Source organism: Mesocricetus auratus, unplaced genomic scaffold, assembly GCF_017639785.1.
Source record: "Mesocricetus auratus isolate SY011 unplaced genomic scaffold, BCM_Maur_2.0 Super-Scaffold_6723, whole genome shotgun sequence".
In the NCBI taxonomy this organism is placed as follows: domain Eukaryota; kingdom Metazoa; phylum Chordata; class Mammalia; order Rodentia; family Cricetidae; genus Mesocricetus; species Mesocricetus auratus.
Window position 1 is genome coordinate 3,712,309 of NW_024429183.1, and position 26,567 is coordinate 3,738,875.

Here is a 26,567-nt window from a genome sequence, read left to right on the forward strand (position 1 = left end):
ACAAAAATGTCCTCTGCATGCCAGAGCAGCCTCTACTGGAGGCCTTCCTGATCTCACTCTCATTAACTTGCATGATGGAGGAAAGAGGAACAGAGTGTGTGATTTCCCTATTGCCAAATGACAAAACCATATGCTCCTATCAGCCCAAGAAACACGGTTCCTGGACCGCTGTGTGTCAGCAAGCAAACAGCATGTGGAAACCGTGGGAAGCTCTGGGAGTGCACAGTCATGCTGAGCTGACAGCTGTGTGACTCAAAAGCAGCTGCAGGGCCAAGACTAGGCAAGCCACCTGCTTTTCCCGAAGACCATCTCCACACAAGCTCAGGCCTGCGCTCGTACTCACTCATTTTTCCTGACCAGTGGTCCTTTCAGCTTGGTCTCCAGTCCCCCAAAGAAGCCCTTCATATTCTCCGTGTTCTTCAGCAGCCGCTCAGCAATGTCCTTCTTCTCGGCCAGCCAGCTGTTAGCTGACTTCAGGTAGGAGTCAATGCTGCCAGCTGGCTTCTCCTTGGGCTCCACAGGGAGCAGGTGCGGTTTGCCTTGGAAGAGGGGAGAAAGGGAGTAAGAAGTGGACAGAGAAGGAGAGTGCCTGAAGTAGTGCCCAGGGACCTCAAGATACAACGCACTGTCCTCAGTTTCCTCAACAGCCTGGTTAGAAGCATCTGGCTTAGCCAGAATCTCAGACAAGGAAGGCCAGGCCTCCCTGGAGTGGTCAATAAGCATAGAAGTTTGCAGAGAAGTGAGCAAACACTACCAAGTATCCCAAAGGAGCTGGCATCTGGAAAGAAGTCTACACTGAGAGACACACAGCAGGTCTGAGAGGCTGTGGCAACAGACAGAAGAGGCTGCTCGGTGTGGGGTACAGAGCAGAGACTCAGCCCTGTCTCAAAGGCATCTGGAATGGGCCTCCCTCAGGTCAATATGGGATAGAAAGGTGGGGAGAGATGAGTGAGGTAACCCAGAACCCTTCTTTAGGGCAGTTAGTGGAAATAACCTCAACAAGGTAACTCCGATAGGCCAAGTGTGCATCTCTGGCTAAGTGAGTAGGTTGGACCTTTCCATTTGACTTGATGGCAGCCGACAAGCACACAGCCAGGCTGATGATCTATAGCAGTCAGGCCAGTTGGGGCTTCGAGGAGCAGAAGACCCAGAGCACATGCAAAGGGAAGGGGCTGCACATGAAAATGAAGCAATAAGGACGGTGTGAGGGTACTCAGTTACCCATGCCCAGGTCTCCATAGGGAGGCTCTCAGCACTCTTGTTGAGGAGCTGAACCAGGTTCTGCAGGGCTCAGCACAAGAGACCTTGCAGTTCCTGCACACTGGGCGATTCAACACAATGAGCCAAAAGAGACTTCCTAGCTCTGCATCTTTTGTTTGATCATCCCCAGCCACTCTGGACTCTTCCTAGAATATATAATCCTAGGCTGCTCCCTTAGATGGCCAGTTCTGAATCCTGCTTTGCTGGAGAGAAAAACAGACCCTCCTGCCTCCTGTCATTTTCTTCCCTGCATAGACAGCCAGCCCCGACCCCAAGTGCAGTCCATGTCTCTTTCCATGTTAGGAGTCTCATGTCTGCCTGTCCTGTCTCTGGAAGCCCTGTAGCATCTGCTGGTAATAAAGGAAGCATCCCTTCATGTTGTGTTACCAGCACACAACTCCATTCCAGGGTGGTTGCGTTGCTCAGGCTTACCCAGATGGTAGTAGGTGAAGCACATGGTCATGAGGTTCTTGGCAGGCCCAAAGTCATCCATCTGGTGGCACCTGGGATGGGAGCAAAGTTGACTAGTTAGAGCCCTACTACTTGGATCCCACCTGCCAGTTTTGTTTTATTTATTTGTTGTTGTTTGTTTTGAGATAGGGTTTCTCTGTGTAGCCCTGGAACTTGATCTGCTGTCCCTACCCTCCTGGTACAGGGGTAGCACTTGTGAACCACAGCAGATAAATACTTATGCCTTTTATGTCACTTGTTGAAAATCAAAGCAAACTACTGCATACAAGAGTGGCATTCTACAAATGCAAAGGACCATTCTGACTGTACTGCAGTGTGCTAAAGATCCCAACCAAATACTAATGGGATATTCACACAGCCATGCAACTTAGCAAACAAATGGAGAGAAAGGTTTAAAAAAGAGGAAGTTATACTAGTGCAGTTACAGATGCTGCCCTGTGAACAACCTCATCTCCCGTCAGAACAGGAGGGAGTCCACTCCTCTGCTCCCAGAAGACGCTGGTCACAAATTCTAAGCAAGAGTAGGTGACAGCTGGTGTGGCTACACTCGTAGCTGGCTCATTATGGGTGGGAAAGGCAGGAAGGACACTGCAGGAGGCTTTGGGGAGGAAGTCACTCACTCAAACAGCACCACTGCGAAGGACTGCACCAGGCGGTAGAAGGTTGGCTCTGATACACACTTGGACTTGCAGCGCTGTGCAGAAAGAACCAGGCAAATCAGCAGGACCTGGTGACATGCAGCAGTTCAGCAAGGCTGGGGGCTTGCCACTCTACATGTCTCCATGCTTCTCGGATGGGCCACAAAGGCTGCTTCCCTTCTGCCAGGACTCTGGGCAGGACACAAGCACTTCCCAGCGCCCTCTGCACTGGAGCCCAGAGGTGCTCTCCTGCACTGTCCTCTCAGAATTTTGTAAATTTTCTCCATGGGGAGAAGTATGGAGTGACAAAACCCCAAATGACAACTGGCTATTCCTGGGTTAGTTAATTACTTTCCCCAGCATTTTCTAACTTCTCTGTGAAGAATACATCCCTATAATGGGAATATGCAAGATGTGATTCTTCTGAAGTTTTCTCAACACATTTGGGTTAACCTGTCTTTCACAACCTTGAAATGTCATCTTTTGTAAAATTTGAATACTATGGGTTATTTAATAAAAGTATGCATGGACAGAGCCCCACATGCCTGCCTCTGAAAAAGGAATTTTGGGAGACTATCCAAGCTTGTCATAGTCCTTACTCCTTCCAAAGAAGAGCTTCCAGTTGGGGTAGGCCTTTACATCCTGCCCCAGCTGCCGTTGACTTCATTCTACTGGCCTGTGTCCCCCACCCTCTTCGCCACAGTGGCACTGGCCTGGCTGCTGATGCTTTCTGCCCACCCTGTGCTCACCTGTGCGCTCACAAACCGTGCGAACCATTCACGGCCTTTCCCATCTTCGCCACTGCAGTGCTCTCCAAACTTGGCTTTCTCCTCCTGGTCCAAGTCCTCCCTGTGAATGAACACCCAAACATTTTCCTCAAATTCAAAGAAGAAAACGAAGCAGAAGGCTGGGGATTGGCCAGCTTACATAATTTGTACTTATGGATTTGTCACCAGACAAAAATAATGCTATGAGTCATATAAAATATCATGTATAAATATTAATATATATGTATAAATGTTAATATATGTAATAATGTGAACATCAATTGCTCTATTATATTACTATATTAATTATAATATAAAACATAATGTCTAAAATATTATAAATATATAAAATATATTGCATATATTTTAGATAAGAGTCTCTATATGAGTCTTGTCTCAAACTTCCTATGTGGTCAATGATGACCTTGACATTCTCATCCTCCTGCCTCTATCTCCCATGTGCTGGAATCACAAGTATATGCCACCATGTTGGTTTATGCATTGCTTGGGATTAAATCAGGGCTTCATGCACACCGGGCAAGCACCTTGCCAGATGAGCCCCAGTCACAGACCAAGAGGTAAACATTAGTATTGCTTTTAATGAAAATGAACCATCACACCATAAACCATGCTCCCTAAGACTATAGACGTGGGCAGACTGTCCCCACAAGATAGGCTTGATAGAATCCAGGCGCACACCCAAGGGAGCTACAATGCTCGAAGCTCTGTGTTTCCACCAACTCAGGAGATACGGAAGTGGCTGGTCCATAAAGAACGTAAGTTCTGACAAGCTGCTGTAGCTGCTAACACATCAGTGACTATACCTGGGAGCCCTGGATTCTGGGCTGGCACCTACCTCCCTGTCCTGGCTGAGGTACCACTTAATAGTGACATGGATAGGCAGAGCTAGAGTGCCCACCCAGAGATCCCCTGATCAGGCCATATTCTAACCCCAAGCACCTGCTTCCCAGGCCTCTGCTGCTGGTGCCTCTACTCTGATCCTTCAAGAATCATGCTAGAGGGCCAGAAGGTGACTCAGTGGGTAAAGGCACTACTGTGCAGGCACAAAGACTTGAGTTTGATTACTGGAACCCATGTAAAAACCTGGACCTCATGGGCCAGCTAGTCTATAGTGAGCCAATCAGCAGCATAACAAGAGAGACCCTGCCTCATCAAGGTAGACTATGAGAACTGAATCCTGAAAGTTATTCTCTGACTTCCACACACATGTTGTAGCATGTGCACTGACCCTCTAACTCTTTTATTTATTTATTTATTTATCTATCCATCTATCCATCCATCCATCCATCCATCTATCTATTTATTTGGCTTTTCGTGACAGGGTGTCTCAGTGTAATAGCCCTGGCTATCTTGGAACTCACTCTGTACACCAGGCTGGCCTCAAACTCACAGAGATCTGCCTGCTTCTGTGTCCCAAGTGCCGGGATTAAAGGTGTGCACCACCACACCTGGCAGACCCCCTGACTCTCATTAACTAAAAAAGAACCACAATAAAAAGGCCACAGAGAGATTCCAGGAAGAGACTCCGAGGAAACTGTTGCTTAGGAATCAGCTGCCTGTAGACTCCACCAGGAAGCTGGGTGACCAGATTTTGTTGCCATTATCACTCTGAATTTAATTACAGCAATAAATGCAGCTTCCTGACCATCTAGGCTCTGAGACAGCTGGAGAAGCTTCTCTGGACATGCCCAGTGGCTGGGAGGCCAAAGTAAGACAGGTGTCAGTGCAGCTAGGGGTGCGGAGGGGAGGTAGCAACCCTGCAGAGACCGGAGTTTAAAATGAGGAGAGCAGAGCTGTAGAAGTGGCACTGTTGGTAAGCAGAGAACTTGAGTTTAGATCCCAGCACCTACATAAAAGCTGGAGCATGTATTGGTAGCTCCAGTGCTAGGGACAGGGACAGGAGCATCTTGAGGGCTTAGTGGCCAGCCAGACTAGCCAAACCAAGGAGTCTTAGGTTCAGAAAAACCCTCTTTCAAAAAAGGCGAAGAGTTACTAAAAAAGACATCCAACATCAACTTCTGGTCTCTGCACACTCACAGGTACACACAGGCATAACTACACATACCAGACCCAGATACAGATACATAAACACACACACACACACACACACACACACACACACACACACAGTATATGCATACACATATAAGGATGCAGAGGGGCTGTGGGAATAGCTCAGTAGTAAGGCACTTGCCTAGCATGTATGAGGCCTGGACAGTATATCCCTGTGGTGGTTTGAATGAGAATGGGCCCATAGGCTAATATATTTAAATATTTAGTCCCTAGTTGATGGAATTGTTTGGGGGAGAATTAAGAGGCATGGCCTTGATGTAGGAGGTGATGTAGGTTCAAAAGCCCTCATTAGTCCCAGTTATTTTTCTCTGCTTTGTACTTATGGGTTAAGATACACATGCTCACTGGGTGGTGGTGGCACACGCCTTTAATCCCAGCACTCGGGAGGCAGAGGCAGGTGGATCTCTGTGAGTTCGAGGCCGGGCTGGACCGATAGCCTCCAAAACAATACAGAGAAACCCTGTCTCGTAAAAACCAAAAAAAAAAAAAAAAAGATACACATGCTCAGCTACTGATCTAGTATCATGCCATGTCTGCTGCCATGCTCCCCACAATGATAGTCCTGGATTCATCCTGAAACTGTAAGTCCTAAATAAATGCTTTATTTAATAATTGCCTCGGTTATGGTGTCTCTTCTCAACAATAGAAAAGTAATGAAGACAATCCTCAATACCATTTTGAAAAAAGAATACATGGAGAAAATTCTGAAGTGATATATGTTAACAGATAACAGAGCTTATCATTTGTTTCTCTACAGCATCCTCTGCCTCTATGACAATAAGGGTACAGTCTGTACCATGCAGGTTACTGAAGATACCATGGTAGACAGTCTCTTGTCTGCTTCCTTGGTCCCCATGAGGCCTACACAAAGCCACTCATGAAATGAAGTGAGAAAATTAAGGGGAAATAGATGAATTGGCTACGCTGAGTCTCTGTTCCAGCGCTGACCAGAATACATAGGGAACAGGGTCTGGCCAGGCTGAGGATCATTCCCTCTGTTGGCCACCTTTGGTGCTGGCTTCCCAACTAAGAGTTGTCAATGTGCTGCTCCCAGATGGCCCCAGACAGCCCCAGATAGACTGTAGGTGCATGACATGCTGCTCCAGGGAACAGGTATTAGTTGGTATGAGGTGGAGTCTTTATCTGGGAAATCTTTATCTCCCCACCCCCAAGAGCTGAGGACTGAACCCAGTACCATGTGTTTGTGAGGCAAACATTCTATCACTGAGTTAAATCTCCAACCCCCAGGACTTGGAACCCTTTAAAACCTCCTGATGGGGGCTGGAGAGATGGATCAGTGGTTAAGAGCAATGACTGTTCTTTCAAAGGATCTGAGTTCAATCCTCAACAACCACATAGTGGCTCACAACTGTCTGTAACTACAGTTCCAGAGGACCTGACAGCCTTACACAGACATACACACAGGCAAAACACCAATGCATGTTTAATAAAAATAAATAGATAATTTAAAAAAGAAAACCTCCTGATGTGACTCTATAGGCAGCCTAGGATGGCCAAGCACCACAGTGGCCTACAGTAGGACTCAGGTCCCTGGGACCTGGCAGCAGGCTAGTGTCTTTAGAAGGCCTACCCAAAGATTTAATACCCATCCCAAAGAAGATCTACCTCCATCCCTCAGAGACCTACCCTCCATCCCTCAGAGACCTACCCTCCATCCCTCAGAGGCCTACCCTTCATCCCTCAGAGACCTACCCTCCATCCCTCAGAGACCTACCCTCCATCCCTCAGAGACCTACCCTCCATCCCTCAGAGACCTACCCTCCATCTCTCAGAGACCTACCCTCCATCCCTCAGAGACCTACCCTCCGGAGAAGATCTTTTCTACGTAGCTGCGCATGAACTCTCGAAGTGCCAGGGTCTCCTCATCTGGGGCTGAATCAGCACTCTGATTGGAGGAGAAGGACTCATTGGAGGAAGAGCGGCGGTCTTGGTCCCAGGATGGGTGTGAGGGTGACTCGCCCATGTCATTCTCGCTGTCTGCAGACTCGGTGGTTTCACTCTCAGATGCACCATCACCCAGGGAGCCATCTGGGTCCTGGAGTGTTGAAGGTGCTGCCTCCAGGGGAGAGGAGGTAGGTGGTTCAGTCCCAAAGTCAATCAGGGAGCCCACAGGGACTTCTGGGGCCTCCATGGTGGCTGGGCTGCCCAACAGGATGGACACAGCCTGAGAAGTTTCCTGAAGCTGCAAGCTCGTACAAGTGTATTGGGAGCCTCTTTAGCAGCTCAGAGGCCCTATGGCATCTGGAATGGAAGCACACATAAACACTGTCACTATGGGGAGGTCAGTTCCCTAAGGAAAGTCACTGATCACAAATCAGCCTGAGAAAAGCATGAGTCACATTTTTCCTGCACTGATGATCATCTCTGTACCTACAGAATCTGGGATGCCACCAGCCATTGTCTGTTTCCCATGTCCACTTTGTTGTCATGTGGTAGCATGCCATGGGTGCTTGCTAACTGAAGGAACCCAGGGACACCAGTGTCAGGATCCCTCCCAGCTAAGTAGCTGGCTACATCTTCACATTCTCCAGTCAACCAAACCAGAGCCATCTCCAGAGCATAATGACACCCATTTTCACTGGCAGCATACATCAACCAGGTACAATATTCCTGCTGGCTCACTGTCCTGAGTAGCTGTGAAAGTGGTAAGCAGCAGCCCCTTCACCTTCACAGTCCCTTTCTCTTCAGTCTTCCCTCCAGACTCAGAGCCCATCCAGGCCTCTCACTGCTTCTCAGTCACTTTGTGGTTCTACCATGTTCTTCCTGCACTGCAGCTGCCTGAATATCGATGGAAAGTCACCTCCTGTGCTCTGATCATGATGCCTGGAGTTATTCCTCATCCTCTCCCTTTTCTTTTGCCTTCTTTCTCTCTCTCTTTCTCTCTATTCATACTGCACAATCCCGTTCACCCTCAAGGCCAGGCTCACGTGCCCATCTTCTGAGAGGCTTCTCTCCACAGCAATTCAAAATCAATTACGGCCCCTGCTGGCTTGACACTAGCCTTTCATTTGGACTCATGTATGAGCCAATGCAGACTCTCACTGGGCGTCTGGTGCACGAATGAGCACACCTCACTGGGGACATACTCATGGAGCTGAGACAGCATGAGAACCTTGTTTCTTGCACTGGCTCAGGATGCATTTGCTATCCTGGAAACCCTTCCTACCAGTACTGAGGGGCAGCAGCCCAACAGCAAGGACAGCTATGCTTAGCCTCAGGCCTATCAGACAAGATACCTAGGAGGCTACAGGGGTGGGGGCAGGGCTGTCATCTGTACTGCTGAGATGATTGCATCTTCTGGGGGAAATGCAGTTCAAGCCCACACATGCTGACTCTTGAAAGCTTAGCATTCACAGGTTGATGATAGATTCCCTCCAAACACCCAGCCCAAGATATTTTTAGATTCTCTGAGTCAGAAAGATGGAACAGCTGGCTCTGGCCAGCATCCTCATGCACACATGCACAAGGACAGTGGTACACGTGCAGTAGAGCCCATAAAGCCTGCTTCAGTGTGCAGGAGACTCACAAGCCTTGGCTGATATCCTGTCTAAGCCAAGACAGTAGCAAAGGCTCGCAAGATCAGATAGCAGTGAGTGGCAGCTCAGAGAGAATGGCATAAAGAGGGGCACTGGGATCCCCTCTCCTAGTAACATCTGCTGCCTGTGGCCCTGTTTTCTGGGAAGGTCTCCCTATGTGAGACAGCAAGACTATGTTAGATGTCAAAGGGCCATCCCTCACAGAGCCTACATACAGAGCCAGGATGCCCTGGTAAGGTGGTGTGTGTCATCAAGGCTTGGACATCAGCTCCCACTTTGCTCCTCAGGAAGGCAACACGGCTATAGGCTTCCATGTGAGACAAAGTGTTAGTCACTGTAGCTTTCATACTAACCTCAGGGGAAGGTTAGTATGAACCTGAGCTCATAGAACTGACACTGTCTCTGTCCCATTAAGGAGCATAGGTCTAGTGCTATCAGAGTTTCTAGAGTTTTTAAGGCATGCTGAAATCTGCTGTGTGAAATCTTCCAATTGTTCAATAGTGTCCATGAATTTAAGTTCATTTGAAAGCACTTTGCAAGCCCTAAATCTGTGGCGTGCACCTCAATCTATTGGAGGAGTCTCCAAAAGGCCCTGGTAGTGCCCAGTCTAAGACACTGGCTCTCAGTCTCAGGACTCTGCTCCACAGTGCAGACGTCCTCAGGCTTCTGGGAAAGCTACCTGTCTCCTTGCACTTTTTGGTTCATGCTCAAGGTGCTGCTACGTAACGGTGACTTCCACACTTGGCTGAGATTCTTTCATGCCACAAAACTCACTGATGGGACTGTAAATCAACCACTGTGCGAGGAGCTGGAGGCGCAGTCAGGAGCAAGAACAAGGGCGTCTGCTTGTGCGTGCTCACTCAGTACAAGAGCCAGGGAGAGGAAAACAGACAGCTTAGTTGGTAAGTGCTAGCCACACCAGCACAAGGCCCTGAGTTTGACCCCCTGCACCCGTGTTAACACAAACAGGCCATGGCAACAATGAGCACCTGGAATCTCAACACTGAGGAGGCGAGACAGGAGGAACCCTGCAGTTCACTGGCCGGCCAGCTAGCCTAGTCCAATCTGCAAGCTTCAGGCTCAGTCAGAGAGCCTACTTCAAAAAATAAGATGCAGGATGTATAAACTGATGCTATGACTGCTTCATGGTATGGTTAAGGGGAAGGTTTTTATTGTGGATGTGAGCAGGAAGACAGCTATAGACATATGGAAGAGTCCAGAACAGAGACAAAGTAGTAGACTGACATGGGCAGCAGACTGGACCTGTCCAGGAGAGAAGCAGGAGCAGAGCAGAGTGATAGAGAGTGAGAGGGGGAGCAGGGGTGAGAGATGAAGACAAAGAGAGGGAGGGAGGGCATAGCCAAAATAATAGGGTTACAAAGAGAATGAGTAGCTGGGGAGGGCAGACTGTGAGTAAGGAAAGTTTAAGGTAGGGAAGAAAGTGAGAAGAGCTAGCATGAACTCTGAAATGTGTAACAGGTACTTCTCTGTGACACTGAGGGATTCTGGAGGCCAGCATGGTATGCTATTAGATATCACAGTCATTTATCCCTCTGCTAGTGATAGGGAAATGACCCTTTTGGCAGAGGGGAACCAGCTTCACAAATCCCTGAGAAATGCTGTCTTTTGTCTAACCTCCAGAATTTGGGGAAATCCAGTTCCCTTTGGACCTGGCATAGAACAAATGAGGAAGACATCTGACATTGACCTCTGACTCCACGCACACACACATATGTACATACACACACATATAGTACTACTGAGATGTTCTTAGGTAATGCCCTAAACAGTGCTGCTTGGTCTGGGAAGGAGACCTGGTCCCCAGAAGCCAGTACTATGCACATATCCTAAGGTGACCATGGCCTAGGAGGCCCTGGCAGTTGCTGGGCAGCTGCTCATGGGAAAAACAGACCAGGGAAGCTTTCTGGCTACAGAAGGCCTGAGTGGGCCATAGGAAGTCTGAGAGTAAGGAAGGCACCCTAACTTCCTCCCTTGGTTCCTCCCTGCCCTACCTTTGCCTCAGCTTCAGGAGGAACTATGATAAGACTGCCTGCTATTGCACTTAGCCACATCCTCTGAGCTTTGCTCAAACTTTGATTTTCCCAACACACTACCTGGGACTTCCCTAGAAGGTAACTTTGAACAAAAAGGGTATGTGTGCATGCACTGCACATTTGTGTACAAGCATGTTCTGGTCTCCCTGTAGCCCAGCCCTTGCCTGAACAGGACACACAGCACCATACTTGCATGTATCTGCTTTATATCTTGTCCTAAAACTGCCAAGAATAGGGGATAGGAGAGGTCTGGCAAGACTGCATCATGGTCCTGGGTTATGAAGGTAGCCTGATGACATCACCAGAAGCCTTAGAAATGGGGGGGGGGTCATTGTCAGAAAAGGAGATGATGACACTAGGTTGCTAGGTTTGATGATAAAGAAAGCCAAGGAATGTGGGCAGATGCCACGAGAAACTGGAGAAGCAGGAAAACACTTTCCCTGCAGCCTTGAGAAGGAATCTTGCCAGCACCTTGACTATCCCAGTGAGCCAAATGAGAACTCCACAGTAGTAAAGCAGTAAATGTGAGCTGTTTAAAGCCACTAAGCACACAGTCATTTGTTCCAGCAGCAATAAGGAAGACAAATGTTGTTAGGACAGAAGTACCTGTCAGGTATAGACATCTAGGTGTTTCTTGTAGCCTTGGGGTGCGGGGGGGGGGGGAACTACCAGAGACCTGAAGACAGTGTGAAAGTTGGGGCCTGGCTGGCTGTCACAGATCCCTTTCCCACTTGGTCTGGGATCTCACAGGCTTCTGTAATGGCTTGTTAAAGCTGCTTCCTTCTGTTGGCCACTCAAGCTCCAGAGACTTGAAGACTTCTTCAGTCCCTTCCTCAAACACGCTGCAGTGGAGTTGGAGGCAGGAAGGTAATTCTCCCTCTGTGTGTTTCTTCGAGCCTGGTAGTGCACTCTGCACCTGTCTTTTTCAAACACTGGAAGACAACTGAATATTCTGCCTCCAGCTAGTAGCTGTTTCTCTCATGACAGCTGCAAATACACCAGTGTCCCTGTCTGAACAGTTTTCTGGTACCCTAGATGGTGCTTAGTTGGGAATTGAATATGCTGATCTGGCTTAGAATTCTGGTCTCTGGGACAGAAACCGGAGAGTCCAATATCTCCCTTTCTTCACAGATCTCAACCTCGTCATCTAGTGTGATGGTTCATATTGTCAATTTCACAGGACATAGAATCACCCATGACGTAAGCCTCTGATACACCTGTGACATATTGTCTGGAATAGGTTAGCCTTTGGTAAGATCTGTGAGGGATTTTCTTATAGGTGAAAAGAAACAAGAAGGGCCTCCCTCAGTAGATGGCACCATTCCTCAGGCTGAGGTCCCAACTGAATAAAAAGAAGACAGTGAGCTAAGCACCAGCATTTATTTCTGTCTGTTAGGTGCCTCAAGTTCTTGTTGCCTTGGTTTCCCCACTGTGATGGACCGGCACCTGGAACCATGAACTACAGCGAGTCCTTTCCCTCTTGGGTTGCCTTGGTCAGCATTTTATCACAGTGACAGGAAATAGTTGAGATGCCCTGTACAGAAGCACATCACTGCAAGCACAGTGGAGGAAAGCACAAGGGATCCAAGGCTCCAGGACCCCAGCCCACACTCACACACGCACCCTGCTGCTAACAGTGCCTTCTGCGACTGCCCGTGTTTTATGAACATACACTCCTGTAGCCTCCCTCATATCCTTCCTAAGCTAACAAGAACCCAATAAGGCTGTGACACAGTGCCCAACAAAGTCCCCAACAAAGCCTGGGTGCCTACTACCCCAACCAGGTGTCAGCCACCCAAGAACTTTGAAAGCAGACCACCTACCCTGAGACCAAAAGAGGACCCTCAACTCTGCCAAGTTGATGAGTTCAATCCCAAAGCTTCTGACCAACAAATGTGCTCCTCACTGAGGGTAAGTGATTGTGTAACCAGGAAGGGACTTATGGCAAGTTGAGGAGGGAAGTGGCAGCTGGCTGGACTGGAAAATAGTAGTTGTTCCAATGAATGGAAGTATGTTAAGTCATAGAGAGGGTTGCCAATGTCCTTTTAGATAGCAAGGTGCACAGATTTACAGATTTATATCCAGTTAATATGGCTCAAGGGCAATTTACAGACTTGTAGAATCACATAACCCATTATTGCCCTTAGGTGATGGGATGAGTTGAGCTTCTTGGTAGCAAAGCCAAGGCAACACATGCTGTGCTGTGAGACTCATTTTGTACAACCAGATGTACCCACTGTCACTTTCTTTAAGCACCTGTTGAGCCCCCCGCCTCTCCTTCCCATGAAAAGACACTGATTGTCTCAATGACAAAGTCTCTAACAAGGCAGAGACTAAATGTTCCTTGAAATGAGTCTAGAAAGCAGCAGGCATCCAATCCTGTGCCTTTGGAATGGGGATCTGGCTGGCTGGAGACTGGTGCTAGGTGAAGACATGCATGGCATTTTGTAAGCTTCCCATTAAGTACCAGATGTCTCATACTGGAGTTCTAAGAGGGTTTCCAGTGCCAGCACAGTAAGGTGTAGCCAAAACAGGAGTGGTGTTGCAGTTGCCAGGGAAGGAGCTGCCATGAGGCTGTGAAAGTGGAAGTTTGGCTATGTCCCCAGTCATCAACGACACCTTACACATCTGCAGGGGACATTCCTATGTGGAGGAGTGTACAGAAAGCAACTCCCAGCACCTCCACCTCAGACGCAGCTTCCAAAGGCACACTGCTAGCATGGGGACAACCCAGTAATCTAACGGGACTGTGGAACAAAGAGGTTGTCACCAAAAAGTGCCAAAGGGCTTAGGTAGGGAAGGGTGACTGAGGAGAGGCCAGGAGCACGCCATGACAAAAGATTCTCAGGGGAGACCATGGATAACATCCACAGGCTTAGGTCACTTTGTGATAAAGGGAGACAGAGAGGGAACAACATCCAGGCAGTGACACGACTCAAAGTTGGGCCTGAAACAGGGTTACCAAGTTCTACCACAACTGTGAGCAACTATGCCATAGTCTTGGTCTACACTGAAAACTAAAGACTATGTTTGGGATTGCTAAGAAGTAGCCTTGTGAGAGGGATTGCAACATAACACTGGTTATGTGGGGTAAGACAGTTTTGGGTCTTCATTCAGGGTCCTGGATTTGAACTGAAGACTGGCATGCCACCCACCACAGCACAGCTTGGTCCCTGAGTACCAGGCTAGAGGTGAAAATGGTTGTAGCTCCAGTGAAGATCTAGAAGTAGGTGAGGGTCATGAACCAGAAGCACTTACAGGACCACCCGGGGTAGGACCAACACAAGAGCTAAAGACATTTGAGGAGAGGGGGAGCAGGCAGGTCTAGGGCGTAGAGCAGCTGGAGCTGTCATCAGGGGTCAGTTAAGGTTGGCACGGAACTGTGACCACAGCTGTCCAGCAGGCCAGAGCTGGCCACTGGTGGGTCACACACACAGTGCCTCTTCATTTCAGGCAAGGGAGGAGGAGCACGAGTAGGATGCGACCTGTAGGGGGTTTGGGCAGAATCTAGGAAGAAGTCACACCCAGGACGCTGTAAGCACAAGGGAGGAGGGGTGGCAAGAGCTAGGAAGGGTAGTTGATGGTCTGAGTGTACTGGAAACAGCACATCAGGGTTAGAACATAGGTAACAAACTCATGATAGGACAAAAAAGTGACCTGACACTAATTAAGTGCTTGATGGACACCATATCTCACCTTTTTTTTTGTTTTGTTTTTTTCCAGAGACACGGTTTCTTTGTGACTTTGGAGCCTGTCCTGGAACTAGCTCTTGCAAACCAGACTGGCCTCAAACTCACAGAAATCTACCTGCCTCTGTCTCCCGAGTGCTGGGATTAAAGGTGTGTGCCACCACTGCCCAGCCCATATCTCATTCTTATACAAAGAACCTATGACACAAATGTGTCCTTTACTGTTCCCATCACCACAGACCCATCATGATGTGGTTATCACTGTGTGGTGACAAGAGTAGCCCCTCCTTTTCTTAAGTAAAACATATAAACCCTAACCACATGCTGATAGAGTCCTTGCGAACTGAATACACCCATGTGGTCAGCTGCAAGGATGGAGCAGCCAGGACCTGTGCCTTCCCATGAAGAAATACCACACTGAAAGGTACTCAAAGGGTGATGGCTTACTTACTATGAATCTATGTGTCAGGGCAGCAACTACATAAGCTAGAATGATCTTGAGATGCACCGTCAACTGTCTGATCTAAGTCAGGTAACAATGTTGTTTGTGCTTGTGTTAATTAGAATGCTGAGAACACTGCAGTTCTGCACCTTGGAAGCAGTGATCAGCTTCCCTTTCTGTGGCAATACTGTGCGTAGCTATGGCCCTAGCTATTGGCTATCTGCTCACACTATTAACCTCACCCCTAAGTTCATATATTTACATATACAAATGTACATGTGGACAAAACACCCATATACATGAAGTACATAAATAAATAAATCTCAAAAAATAAAAGATGAAAAGAGACAGCAGAGAGCATCTGAGAATCTGCCCAGGATACAAAGACATTGAAATTAAACCATGCTGAGCTGCCACAGGCCTAGATCATATCACAGGAACATTGGAGAGGAAATGGAGGGAATTCATGGTTGGGGACAGCTATTTGGAGACAGGAACACAGCCCTCCCATCTGTGAGGGGTTGGGTAGGAGGGACTAGACTAGTAGGGTTCCAGCAATGTAAGGCCCACTGACCACTATGGCCCTAAGCACAGAGTCTTTTTGCCAGGAAAGTCAAGTGGAAGGCTTTAACTAGGAGGAGCTCCTGTTGTTTCCCTCTGAGATATCTCTGTGAAACTCAGCCTAGCTTTTCTCTGCTGCAGCCCTCATCATGTTACATACAAAGGGGTGCCACATTTATCATCTCTGGGAAGAAAAAGATAGCTAACATATTCCCAAGGCTATGGGAAAAAGAGAGAACTGACTGTTGGTCCCTACTCCAGAGGGAGAAAACAATAGGTGATATTCTCCATCAATAGTAACTGGCACCATTGCCCATGTCTAGATGAGCTAGGCTTTGTGCCACAGGCTGGGGGCAATGCTGGGCAGAGACAGGTTCCTTCCTCCATTTTCCTTCATTTGTCTACCATAGAAGGCTCCAGAACAAACAAACTGCATTCCCATAGTCAACATCCAGAAGGGTCTAAGAGTGTAGTAGCCCACATGGCCATGAAGGGAGGACAGGAATTATGATTACATGAACAAACTCCAAGTCTGAGTTCTGGGCTTCTGTGTGCCACTCAAAACTCAAGCTATACACTCAGAGATAATGGTTCAATTATCTCAGGCAAGCCCACTGTTTCCCATGACCTTCACCATCGGCCAACTCCACTGCTTCCACAATAATCACATGCTTCAACTCAATGTCAGTCACTGTCCTTCTGTGGACAGGGTCTCTCACTCTGCATCTGTAGGTGGCCTGAGCTTATGTGTAGACCAGGCAGGCCTTGAACTCAGATTAAAAGTGTGTGTCACCAAGTTTGGCCAGCTACAGTTTTTTGTTGTTTGCTTGTTTGTTTGGGGTTTTTTGTTTGTTTTTCAAGACAGGGTTTCTTTATGGAACTCACTCTAGACGAGGCCACTTGCCTCTGCCTCCCAGTGCTTGGATGAAAGGTATGCACCACTACAACTGGCTGAGCTGCAGTTCTTTTAACAGGACAAACCAACAATTAAGACAACTGGATGCAATTTGGATGGAATGGATTGACTTGACTATCTTTTTTTGGAAACTTGGCTAAACACATGAACAGTGTCTGTCTTTTGATATGGAGAAAAGAGTGGGCCATCCCCAGATGGAGACAGGTTCCCACAGGATATAAAAGTGTGCCTTCCCTGAAATCCCACTGGAGGTCACGATGAGAGCGAATGATGGTTCATTCTCTTCAGGTTCAGTGCTGTCTGCTGGCCCAGGAGAGGGCCAAGCACAAAGCTGTGCACGTGTAGAGGACATCTGTGTCCTGTGGGAAGAGAGATCAAACTACCATCCTGGAGGCAGGAAGCCCTGGCAGGCTGCCTGAAGTCCTCTGCAGAAAGGCCACTAGTGTCTATCTCCACCTACTCAGGACACCTGTCATCTTGGTTAAAGCTGCCCATGCAGCTCTCCAGGGACAAAGGCAGAGATGCTGCCAGTATTCAGAAACAACCTCAGGAGGGTGCTTGAGCCCTTCTGAACCTCCATCAGCACCCTACCCCTTCAAGGCTGACTTCCTCTCCTACCTTGCCTCTCTCTCTGGCTAAACCCCTAGCTAGCTGGAAACCTGCTCCTCCCCATACAGAAACTGCAAACTGACAGTGTTCTGTATCGGTGCCTTCTGCAGGTCACTGGTATCCTCTGGCCCCCTTGTGTCATCACACCTGCCTGTTCAGTATATCCTAGGGCAATAACCTAAGCACACAGCAAGGTTGGAAAAATAACCAAAATGTGTAATGAAATTACATAAATTTTGTCATAATAATTCGGGCACTTCACTGAAATATAAGAGCAATAATGACAGTGGGGCATCGGAAAAGGAGACCAAATTGAAAAGGGGAACAGTAAGATGATCACAGCCCTTGGGAAACCTGGCTGCCTTAATAAGTTGCTGTAGGGCTCAAATGAGAATGATGGGGGCCAGTTCAAGAGCTAGAAGCTCTCAGCAGCTTGTGAATATGAGGTGTTTGAAGGGACCTCAGCATGAAAACCCACAGTGAGGAAAACCCCGACAGCCATGGTCAACATGTCAACACGTAGGTGGGTTTACACTTATGAGGACTGAACACAGTACTTAAGAGGGGCTTTTAATCCATCAAGAATCATCCTTGCAAGATGGGCGGTAGTGGCGCACGCCTTTAATCCCAGCACTCGGGAGGTAGAGGCAGGCAGATCTCTGTGAGTTCGAGGCCGGGCTGGACCAACAGCCTCCAAAACAATACAGAGAAACCCTGTCTCGTAAAAAAAAAAAAAGAATCATCCTTGCAATAAAAACTTCTTTTAGATAGGGTTTCATGTAGCCCAGGACAGACTTAAACTCACTATGCAGCCCAGGATGACTCTGAACTTTTGATCTTACTGTCTCCAGCTCTGGAGCGTTGTGTTACAGGTGTATTCCACCATACCCAGTATATGTGGTGCTGGGAGCTGAATCCAGGGCTTTGAACATGCTAGGTGAGCACTCTGCCAACTGAGCTACACTTCCAGTCCTTGGTTTTTGGTTGTTTCTTGATCGTCTGTTTTTTTGTTTGTTTGTTTGAAGGCAGGATTTCACTTTGTAGTCAAGGTGGGCCTACAACTCAGTAGGTAACTCATGCTGGCCTCAAACTGACCATGCTCTTGTCTCACAGAGAATATAAATGTGTATCATCACACCCAACTTTAGTTTTGCTTTTTGAGTAGAAAAAAAAGATGAAGAAGGGGATAATGAGAGAACACAACCATATACAAACACTGAGAACTTTTATTGTTGTTGCTGAGACAGAATCTCACACTGCAGCCCCGATTGGCCTGCAAACCACCTGCTTCATCTTCTGGAATGCTAGCTTATGGGTGTGTTCCATTCTAGCTGGCTAGACTCTAATTTCTTTATGGGGTGAGATTGGTCTTTGCTGTAGGAGGCACCCTCATGGTGACCATCTGCATGCAAACACCCAACACCTTGGATTCAAGATTCCATTCTCAGAACTCTTTCCACACATCTCCACCTAAGTCTAATACAGGCTGCCTGTGGCTGATCTGAGATACTGCATGCTTTGGAATACGTGAATTTTCCAAGTGTGCCTTATACACATAGTCCAAAGGTAATTTTGTACAGTATTTTTGTGTGCCTGTGTTTGACTTGAACCCTCTCATGAGATTGACTATATCATCGCATTGGTGCTGAGGGCTTCAGACTTTGAAAGGCTGGGAATTTTAGACTTTCAGATACAGATCCTCAGCCTGTGCTCAGGTATAGAGGAGGCTCATCTGGTGTCCCTCACTAGCTTAGCCCAGAAGGCTGCTCACTCTGTGAAGACAAAACCAACTGTCTCAGCAAAGGAGCTGCGGAGAGCCCCCAAGCAGTAGCACTGTACTTATCCTTGCCCAATCATCCACCCTTTTTCTCTTTCCACACACAAACCACATGGTTCATGGCCAGACATGCAATAACTTCCTCTTTTCTTTATTCATTCTGGGTTCTCAGTTCCATGCCTGATAGGCTGGGGCTTCTAGGCTCCCTGTGCTTCTGAGTAAGTATCTGGTCACCCACCTCACCACAGATGTGGCCTTGATACCTGCAGAAAACTTAGACTGATACCTCTGAAAATCTAATTCTGTTGAAAGGTGAGAGAAGAGATCAATATATGAAGTACCACCAGAGTGTCAGGAGACTGTCATTTCTGCTCTTGCCATTCCCAGCCTGAACTAAATATAGCCCAATTCCTGGAAGTAGCATGGGGAGGAGGGCTACCACTCAGTACTAGCTTAGGGAAAGGAATAAGGTGGCTTGCCTTCCAGACAATGAGCCAGATCCCCAAGGCTTCACTGCAGCCTTGTCTCTAGTCTCTGCTCTCCAGTGGCCTAGTCCCCCGTCCATTCCTCGGCAGCAGGTGACCTGTGTATAGGTACCTCAGCCTGAACGGGAGGAAAACCCCCTTTCAGTTAGAAAAGTCTGAATGGATGAGAATCCCACTGTTTTTCCTCTCTGTCTTCTTGGGCAAGGAAGCAAGTACAAAGACAGGAAAAGCAAAATGAAGCCTGGTAAGGCCCCAACTGTGGGTCTGAAGAATGGCAGAGGGGAGGGAAAGGAGGAAAACACAGAAGCCTCCCTTTATCTATGGTGTCCTTGTGGACCTCAGTCAACTGCAGTCTGAACACATTAAACAGAAGTTTCAGAAATAAAACTCCTGTTTAAAAGCATGCGTTGTTCTGAACAGTATTATGGGACCTTCTGACATATTGCTCCACCTTGCCTAAGAGATTATCAGTTCCACTGTGTTAGTAGCCAGTGCTTGTGTTTCAGTAGCCTTTATTTTATTTAACAATAGCCCCAAAGTCAAAGGGCTATATGTTGGCCATAACATTACAGTGTACGGTGTAACTGCTCATCATATTGTTATTGTTGTTAATCTCTTGGTGTGCCTAACTTGGTGTGCTCTAACCTCTGAGCCATCTCCCCAGCCCCCCCTGTGCTTAACTTGTAAATTAAACTTTATCATAAGTTTTGTACTACTAGGGTTTTCAGGCATCTATGGGAAACCACTGTATAAAAACATTATGGCAAGGGAAGATAAGAAAAGCTGAGTAAAGTCATGGGAAACATTCAAAACCAAAACCTGCAGAGGCTAATGCCACTAAAGTCAAGATGTCAACACTCCCCAAGAGACTTAAACATGACTAAGAGTCTTATAACTTGACATTCAAAGCATCCAGGGTTAATCCAGGAACCAGGAAAGTCCTCATGAGAGAGACAAGTGCTCAGATCACCCGAGAGGGCACAGCTACTGGAACCAGCTGACAGAGGTTTCAGAATGACTGTTATTAAAAATACTCTAAGAAGCAAAGCCAGGTAGTCCTGACATGGAATGAAGAAACGTTAAAAGTCTCAGGGGGAAGAAGAAGATAAGGGGAAATCAAACAGAAATTATAGGAAGGAAAATTAGAAACTCACTGGAGAGGATCAGAATGGGATGGCGGAGCAGAGTCAGCGAACACTAAAAGATTAGCAAGCATCTGATCCCAGCAACAGAGCAAAGATGAGGGAACGAGCTGAGCCTACAGACAAGGGACAACAGCAAAGGGTACAATATGTGTGTGAGATAGAAAGAAAGACAGCATAAAACAGAGAAGCAAGCCAAAACCAGCCAAAATTCCCAAAGCTATGGCAGGCAAAGGACAAAGCCCATGGATCCAAAGAGCTGAATAATTCTGGAGAATCTGTTTCACACCCTCTCACCCAAACACAAACCATACATGCATCATACACATATAATCCAACAGTCAAAGAGGACACCTCAGGGAGCAGCAAAGCGCAGCTAACCAGATGGAAGTGTCATACGGCAGCACACGCCTGTTATCTTAGCACGCAGGAGGCACAGACAGAGACCAGAGGCTCAAGGTCATCCTCAGACACATGCTGAGTTTGAGGACATGAGACCCTGTTTCCAAAAATCCAAAGAGAGGAAAGGACATACCCCTGGGATGCAGCTGAGCAATCTTTAGAGAAAGCCATTTTTCTCTCACCACTTCTAGGCTCAGGCCATCTAGTCACTCACCACTCTGGAGGGACACTGGTCCTGGGCATCAGGTTGCTGTGCCCATCACCAGGTTTCTAATCTCTCTCTCTCTCTCTCTCTCTCTCTCTCTCTCTCTCTCTCTCTCTCTCTCTCTCTCTCTCCCTCCCTCCCTCCCTCCCTCCATCCCTCCCCCACCTCCCTCTGTGTGTGCTTCTTATAAAGTGCATTTTGTGTGTGTGTGTGTGTGTGTGTGTGTGTGTATACAGGTGCCTGTGGAGGCCAAAAAGAGTGCCAGATACTTTGTAACTGGAGCTACAGTTGGGTGTGAGTCATTTAACATGGGTGCTGGGAACTGAACCTCAGTCCTCTGCATGAACAAGTGTTCTTAACTGCTGAGTCATCTCTACAGCTACAAAAATGAATATTTCTATCTCTATTTTGTTCATGGCCTTACCTGAGAAGCATGATGGAGCCACCACCCCATACAGCAAAGCATCTGCAGACATCACTGGGAATCCCTCTGCATGGGAGGCCTGGATATCTTACAGTGCTAAACACAGTGACACAGAGACCAGCAAGCTCACACCCTGGTGTGCACTGTTCTGAGGGAAGTAACACATTCACAGATATGCTCAGCAGTGTTCATGCTAACAGCTAGAGACAACCAGGTTCCATCAGCCATCATACCCTCACTCTAGACTACAGGCATGAATGGAGGGTGAAGGGAGCCTCCTTGATAGCTCATCTGATTCCCTCTGTGAGACACTTTCCAAAAGACAGAGATGGCCTTACCTGGTGGGGCATTGTCAAAGAGAGTTTAGGGTGATAGAAACTGCTTCCTAATTGAACTCCGTAGTAACTGAATGAATCTATGTGTTTTAAAGTATACTCCCCAAATGTCTACTTTACTGCATGATAATTATAGAAGAGAAGCAGCGGATGTAGCTGAGTGCCCAAGATGCAGCCCAGGTCGAACAGTTCCCCTTTCTTAGGGAAATGGCCGGAGTGTAGAGCACTTACCTGACATCACAAAATAAATGTATTAAAAGAAAAAAGGAGAAAAAGAGGGGACTCTAAAGACCCCAGACTCAACAACTGACTTCACCATCCCACCACGTGCCCAGCATAGGACCTGGATTTGGCACTCAGACCTAGCTTTCCCCCAGGTTTCCCCTGTCCTGAGAGACCTCAGCTACAGCCATCTCTGACAGGCAGCTCTGAACCGGGTCCTTTGAGAATATGAGTCACCTCAGTCTCTGTTATCAGCGGCCCCAAAGGACAGAGATGTTCCCGCCTACAGTCTCACTTGCTTGTGACAACAATGAGCTCAGTGAGGGCCTGAGAGCTGCAGAGGGGCTGGAAATGAAGAAGGTCAATTCCAAGTTCTCTGCCAGGTGGAGTGGAAGTTGGGTTGGAGGGAAGGGAGGGGAGCTGGGGCTTCCCATGTCAGATTCCTTATCCTCCACCAGCGGAGAGAACCACATTCATGCTCAAAACCCTCTAGGTCAGGCAGGTTTAGTGTTCTAGCTGAACAGGGTAGGTGACTTCAGAGAGAGTGGCTGCACGTGAAAGGTGCCACTGCATGGTAGGAAAGACAACCAGGTAAGAGGATGGCGGGTAGAACTCACAGGACAAGTCTCACCAGGCTTCTCTGGGAAGCTCCGATGACCCAGGGCTGACATGGAAAACACCTCCCCCACTCGACAGGCCAGGTGCATCAGTTTCAGGGTCATAACTAGCTTGATTCTGAGATGTCATACTGCACACTGCCACTGTGACACCCCCTGCTGGGCTCTTCAGGCCTTCTCATTCAGCATCAGCCATGAGTCCAGGGCAGCACAGAAGCTTCACACCAGGTGTTGGGGGTCAGGGGCAGCAAGCTATGCTAGGAGCCCCCAGGGCTCCTGTGTCACAGAAAACAAGATGAGTCCCAGCACCACAGACTGCTGACAGGATGAGCAGCGAACTGCTCTCAAGATGAGTGCTACTCTCTGGGCTGGGAGAGCAGAGGCTTCTAGAACTGCTGGGACATGAGCCTCAGTCCTTGCCAGGAGCAACAATGCAATGCATGCTGCAGGCTTCCTTCAGGCTCCCCGGGGTGGAGCTCCATTTCCAGTCAGTTCCTTGAATACCGTGGCCCATGTTGACATGTAAGGTCACCTCAACTTTCTGCATTGTGCCAGGCATCCACCCACCCCCTTCCTTCCCTATAAACCAACAGCACTGGCCCAGAGTCTACACCATCGACTGCCCAAGAGTCAGAGCCGCAGATAAACAGCACAAAGTGCTTGCCTCTGCCTCACCCAGCAAGGAAACTAGCAGGAGAGTGTTTGTGCCTGTCTACCACATTTCACCTGTTCAAACACCTCCATGGGAGTGGGGCAGAGCAATTCAAAAGAAAAGAGCAACAGTGGCCAGGCGAGTCACCAGAGCCGCACCCTCATCTTTTGAGGGAGGTGCCTCTGTGGTGGGGAGGAGTTCCACTGACACAACCCTCTCCCCACTGGGGCTGGGTCCTGAGTCCCAGCAGGCCAGGTTCAGCAAGGCTCAGTAACAGAGGCCTTAGTCTGACAGACCACACCTAGCCTTCCTGTCCCCTCACTTACACATGCTTTTCCTGGAGTGACCCACCCCTGCCTCTTGCTGCAGAATGGTGATTTCTACAACTCCCTAAAATGCCACATCAGATCCTTCCGACAACTCGATACAAGAGATTAAAAAGCTTTGTGGGTCAGAATCCCCCAAATACAGTGTGGGGAAGTGCTATGACTGTTTCATCTTTCCAGTGGCCAGAAAGAAGGATATATACACAGACACACTTCACTGCATGCCAATACTTTGCATCTGAGATACCACTGCATTTGGACCTTTGGAGGGAAACAAGGTCTCATTATGTGTCTTGAACTCAAGGGCTCAAGTGTTCCTAATGTCTCAATCTCCTTAGTAGCTGAAACTACAGCTGTGTATGCCACTCATTTTGTACAGTTAATAGCTCTTTGGAACTTTCTCTCAATAAAACTGCATTTGAAACTGGGTGGTAATGGTGGACACCTTTAATTCAGCACTCGGGAGGTAGAGACGGGGGAATCTCTGTGTGTCTAAGACCAGTCTGGTCTACAGAACTAGTTCCAGGACAGCTAAGGCTGTTACCCAGTAAAACCCTGTCTCCAAAAACAAACAACAACAAAAATCCTTCATTTGGATCAAATAGTGGGTTTTCAGGTATCTTGAAGGAGACCCTGCTGCATTCTCTCCAGGGCCCTGTATGACATGGGTACTCCTCTGCACACTGTGCAAACCTGCCATCAACTGTCCTAGAGTCAAAGCCAGTCAAATCCAGTGCTGCTTGTACTCCAGGCAGGGCAGCCTAGCTGGGATTTTCCAGCAGTAGCAAGGACTTCTCTGTAGGTACAGAGGCCTTAAGGTTTAGAAAGCTACATAGCTGTCTGGGCCAAAGAGCTACCGCAAAAGTCCAGATAGAGCCAGCAGAGCCTGTCTCCACAGCCTCACTACACTAGATTGAGGATTCCACTTACAGCTAGAAAGGACTTTGTGTTCCTCCAGGGGTCCATCCCATTACACGATTGGTCCACAGGCTGCCAATGTGGGAGGGGCCAGGAATGGTCTAGAGGCAGACACAATGAGAGGTCCTTAGGTCACTGGGGCTCTGATCATCCTGTGCTGCCCAGGCTAGAGCTGAGACCACTTTCTCTTCATAGGCTCTGCCATGCATGGTACCCCTAACCACAGGCTGAACCAACAATGTGGCCCAGCCTTAGGCTTGAAGCCCTAAACCTGTGAGCTAAACAAACCTTTCTCCTCACTCAGCTATCTCTGGTGTTATGTATGCTTCAGTAATGAGAGCTGATCAACATGGATAAGGCTCCTTCAAACAGCCACAGCAGGCTGTGAGCCCCTGGCTGTGGGACACTAACAGGAGAGACTGTTCCTGCTTTGGACTGGCTGTCAACCCTGCTTGGTACAGAGATTCCAGAGATTCCACAGCTGCTGCCGTGACACCACTTCCTCTTCCTTCCCACAGAGGGCTCAGATGGGAGGATATAGGGTTTTACTCCACAGAGTTCAGGTAATTTGCTTGCCAACCATTGATTAGGTTCTTGCTGGCCCCGGGAGTGTGAGGATAAAGGTGATGTGACCTTCACATTCCAATCACAAGCTAGAGACACACCAAAAGTATCCTGACAAATGCCATGATTCTGGATACAGATGCTAATGGAAGCACTGAAGTGGAAGCTTGATTTTGCCTGGGGTCATCTTAAGAACCTCATTTTCCTGGTGCTGGGAAGATGGCTCAGTGGGTAAAGTACTTGCTTCAGGAGCAGGGAGGAAGGGAGAGAGGGAGGGAGGGAGGACACACATTTCTTTGCCAAATCTGGTAGGAACCTGAACATACCAGACACAAAAAGATATTTAAGACCACAAAGTAGATGGTGTAAAACATCAAGAGTAAGGACAGAAGTGGATTGACGTCCCTCACATAGCTAATGCAGCCTTACTCAGACTTAGCTGGAGAACTGGAAGGGATAAACAATACTGAAAGCCCAGCACAGCTTCAATTTACATTTGGAAGTAACCCCCAAATCATACAATTCAAACGTATATAACTGATAGATGTTTTAACCGCAATAAAACCATCTTCAGCTCTCTCACTGGTGCTCATATACAACAAGAGCCAAAATCAGCACAAAACTCTCTCATGGGTGCTCATAGACAACAAGATCTAAACATCTTCAGTTCCCACTCTTCTTTTACTTTGTTATATAAACACGTGTCCTTCAGAAACGGGGTACAGAATTTGCAGGGGCCACTGGCTGATGAAAGAGGAAAAAGGGTCCTGCCATCCCAACACTCATGGCATTTAAACAGTAAGGACCACTCTGTATGCATAGATGCAGTCCCTCCACTGCTTGCGGCAGAAATCTGTTTACAGGTGACTTCAGCTCAGCTCAACTGCTCCCACTGGAGGCTTCTCTCATTTGCTCTATCCTCCAAGGGAAAGAAACATTAGGTTGAGAGACTCCAACCTGGGACAAAAGGGGATGAGAAGGTGAGGTCTGCATGGAGTTACCACGTTTCCAGATAAGGAACTTTCCGATGTCACCAGAGGTGATGGAGCAGGCATCATGGATTACAGCAGAGCAGGGCATCTCTCCACAGCATGGTGGCTCTTCAACCTGTCAGTTTCCTTTGATAATAGATAGGCTTCTCACTGCAGTATGTTGTGCCTTCAGCAGACTGGTCTCTATAGTAGGAACTTCCCTGCCTAGTGTAGGGGGTTTAGGGCCACTGCAACACTACAAATATCTCAAAGCACTGTCCTAGGTAGGTTTTCCTGATCTACATTAGGTCTAAGCAACAGAAACTCCAAAGAATCCTGACCCTTTGTGTTGCTTCAAGTTGAACTTTTCCTTGGTTTTGCTGTGCCCCAAAACCCCACCAGCAGAGTAATCAGGATGGTTCTTGACATCAAAACCATACAAAATGAGTAGTACTTCTTGGTGACAAGG

At 47.9% G+C, this 26,567-nt stretch overlaps 1 protein-coding gene across 3 annotated transcripts in view; it reads right to left on the minus strand.

The window, feature by feature from the left end:
• The window catches only part of Kiaa0513 (KIAA0513 ortholog), a 47,653-nt gene that overhangs the window by 12,890 nt on the left and 8,196 nt on the right, over positions 1-26,567 (minus strand). For all 3 annotated transcript variants that reach the window (XM_040735899.1, XM_040735893.1, XM_040735898.1), the window contains exons 2-6: positions 7,054-7,492; positions 3,119-3,218; positions 2,352-2,425; positions 1,693-1,763; positions 344-539 (exon numbers count right to left, since the gene is read on the minus strand). In XM_040735899.1, the coding sequence (XP_040591833.1) occupies positions 344-539; positions 1,693-1,763; positions 2,352-2,425; positions 3,119-3,218; positions 7,054-7,382 (770 nt within the window). In that variant the 5' untranslated portion in view covers positions 7,383-7,492. The remainder of the gene's footprint in view (positions 1-343; positions 540-1,692; positions 1,764-2,351; positions 2,426-3,118; positions 3,219-7,053; positions 7,493-26,567) is intronic.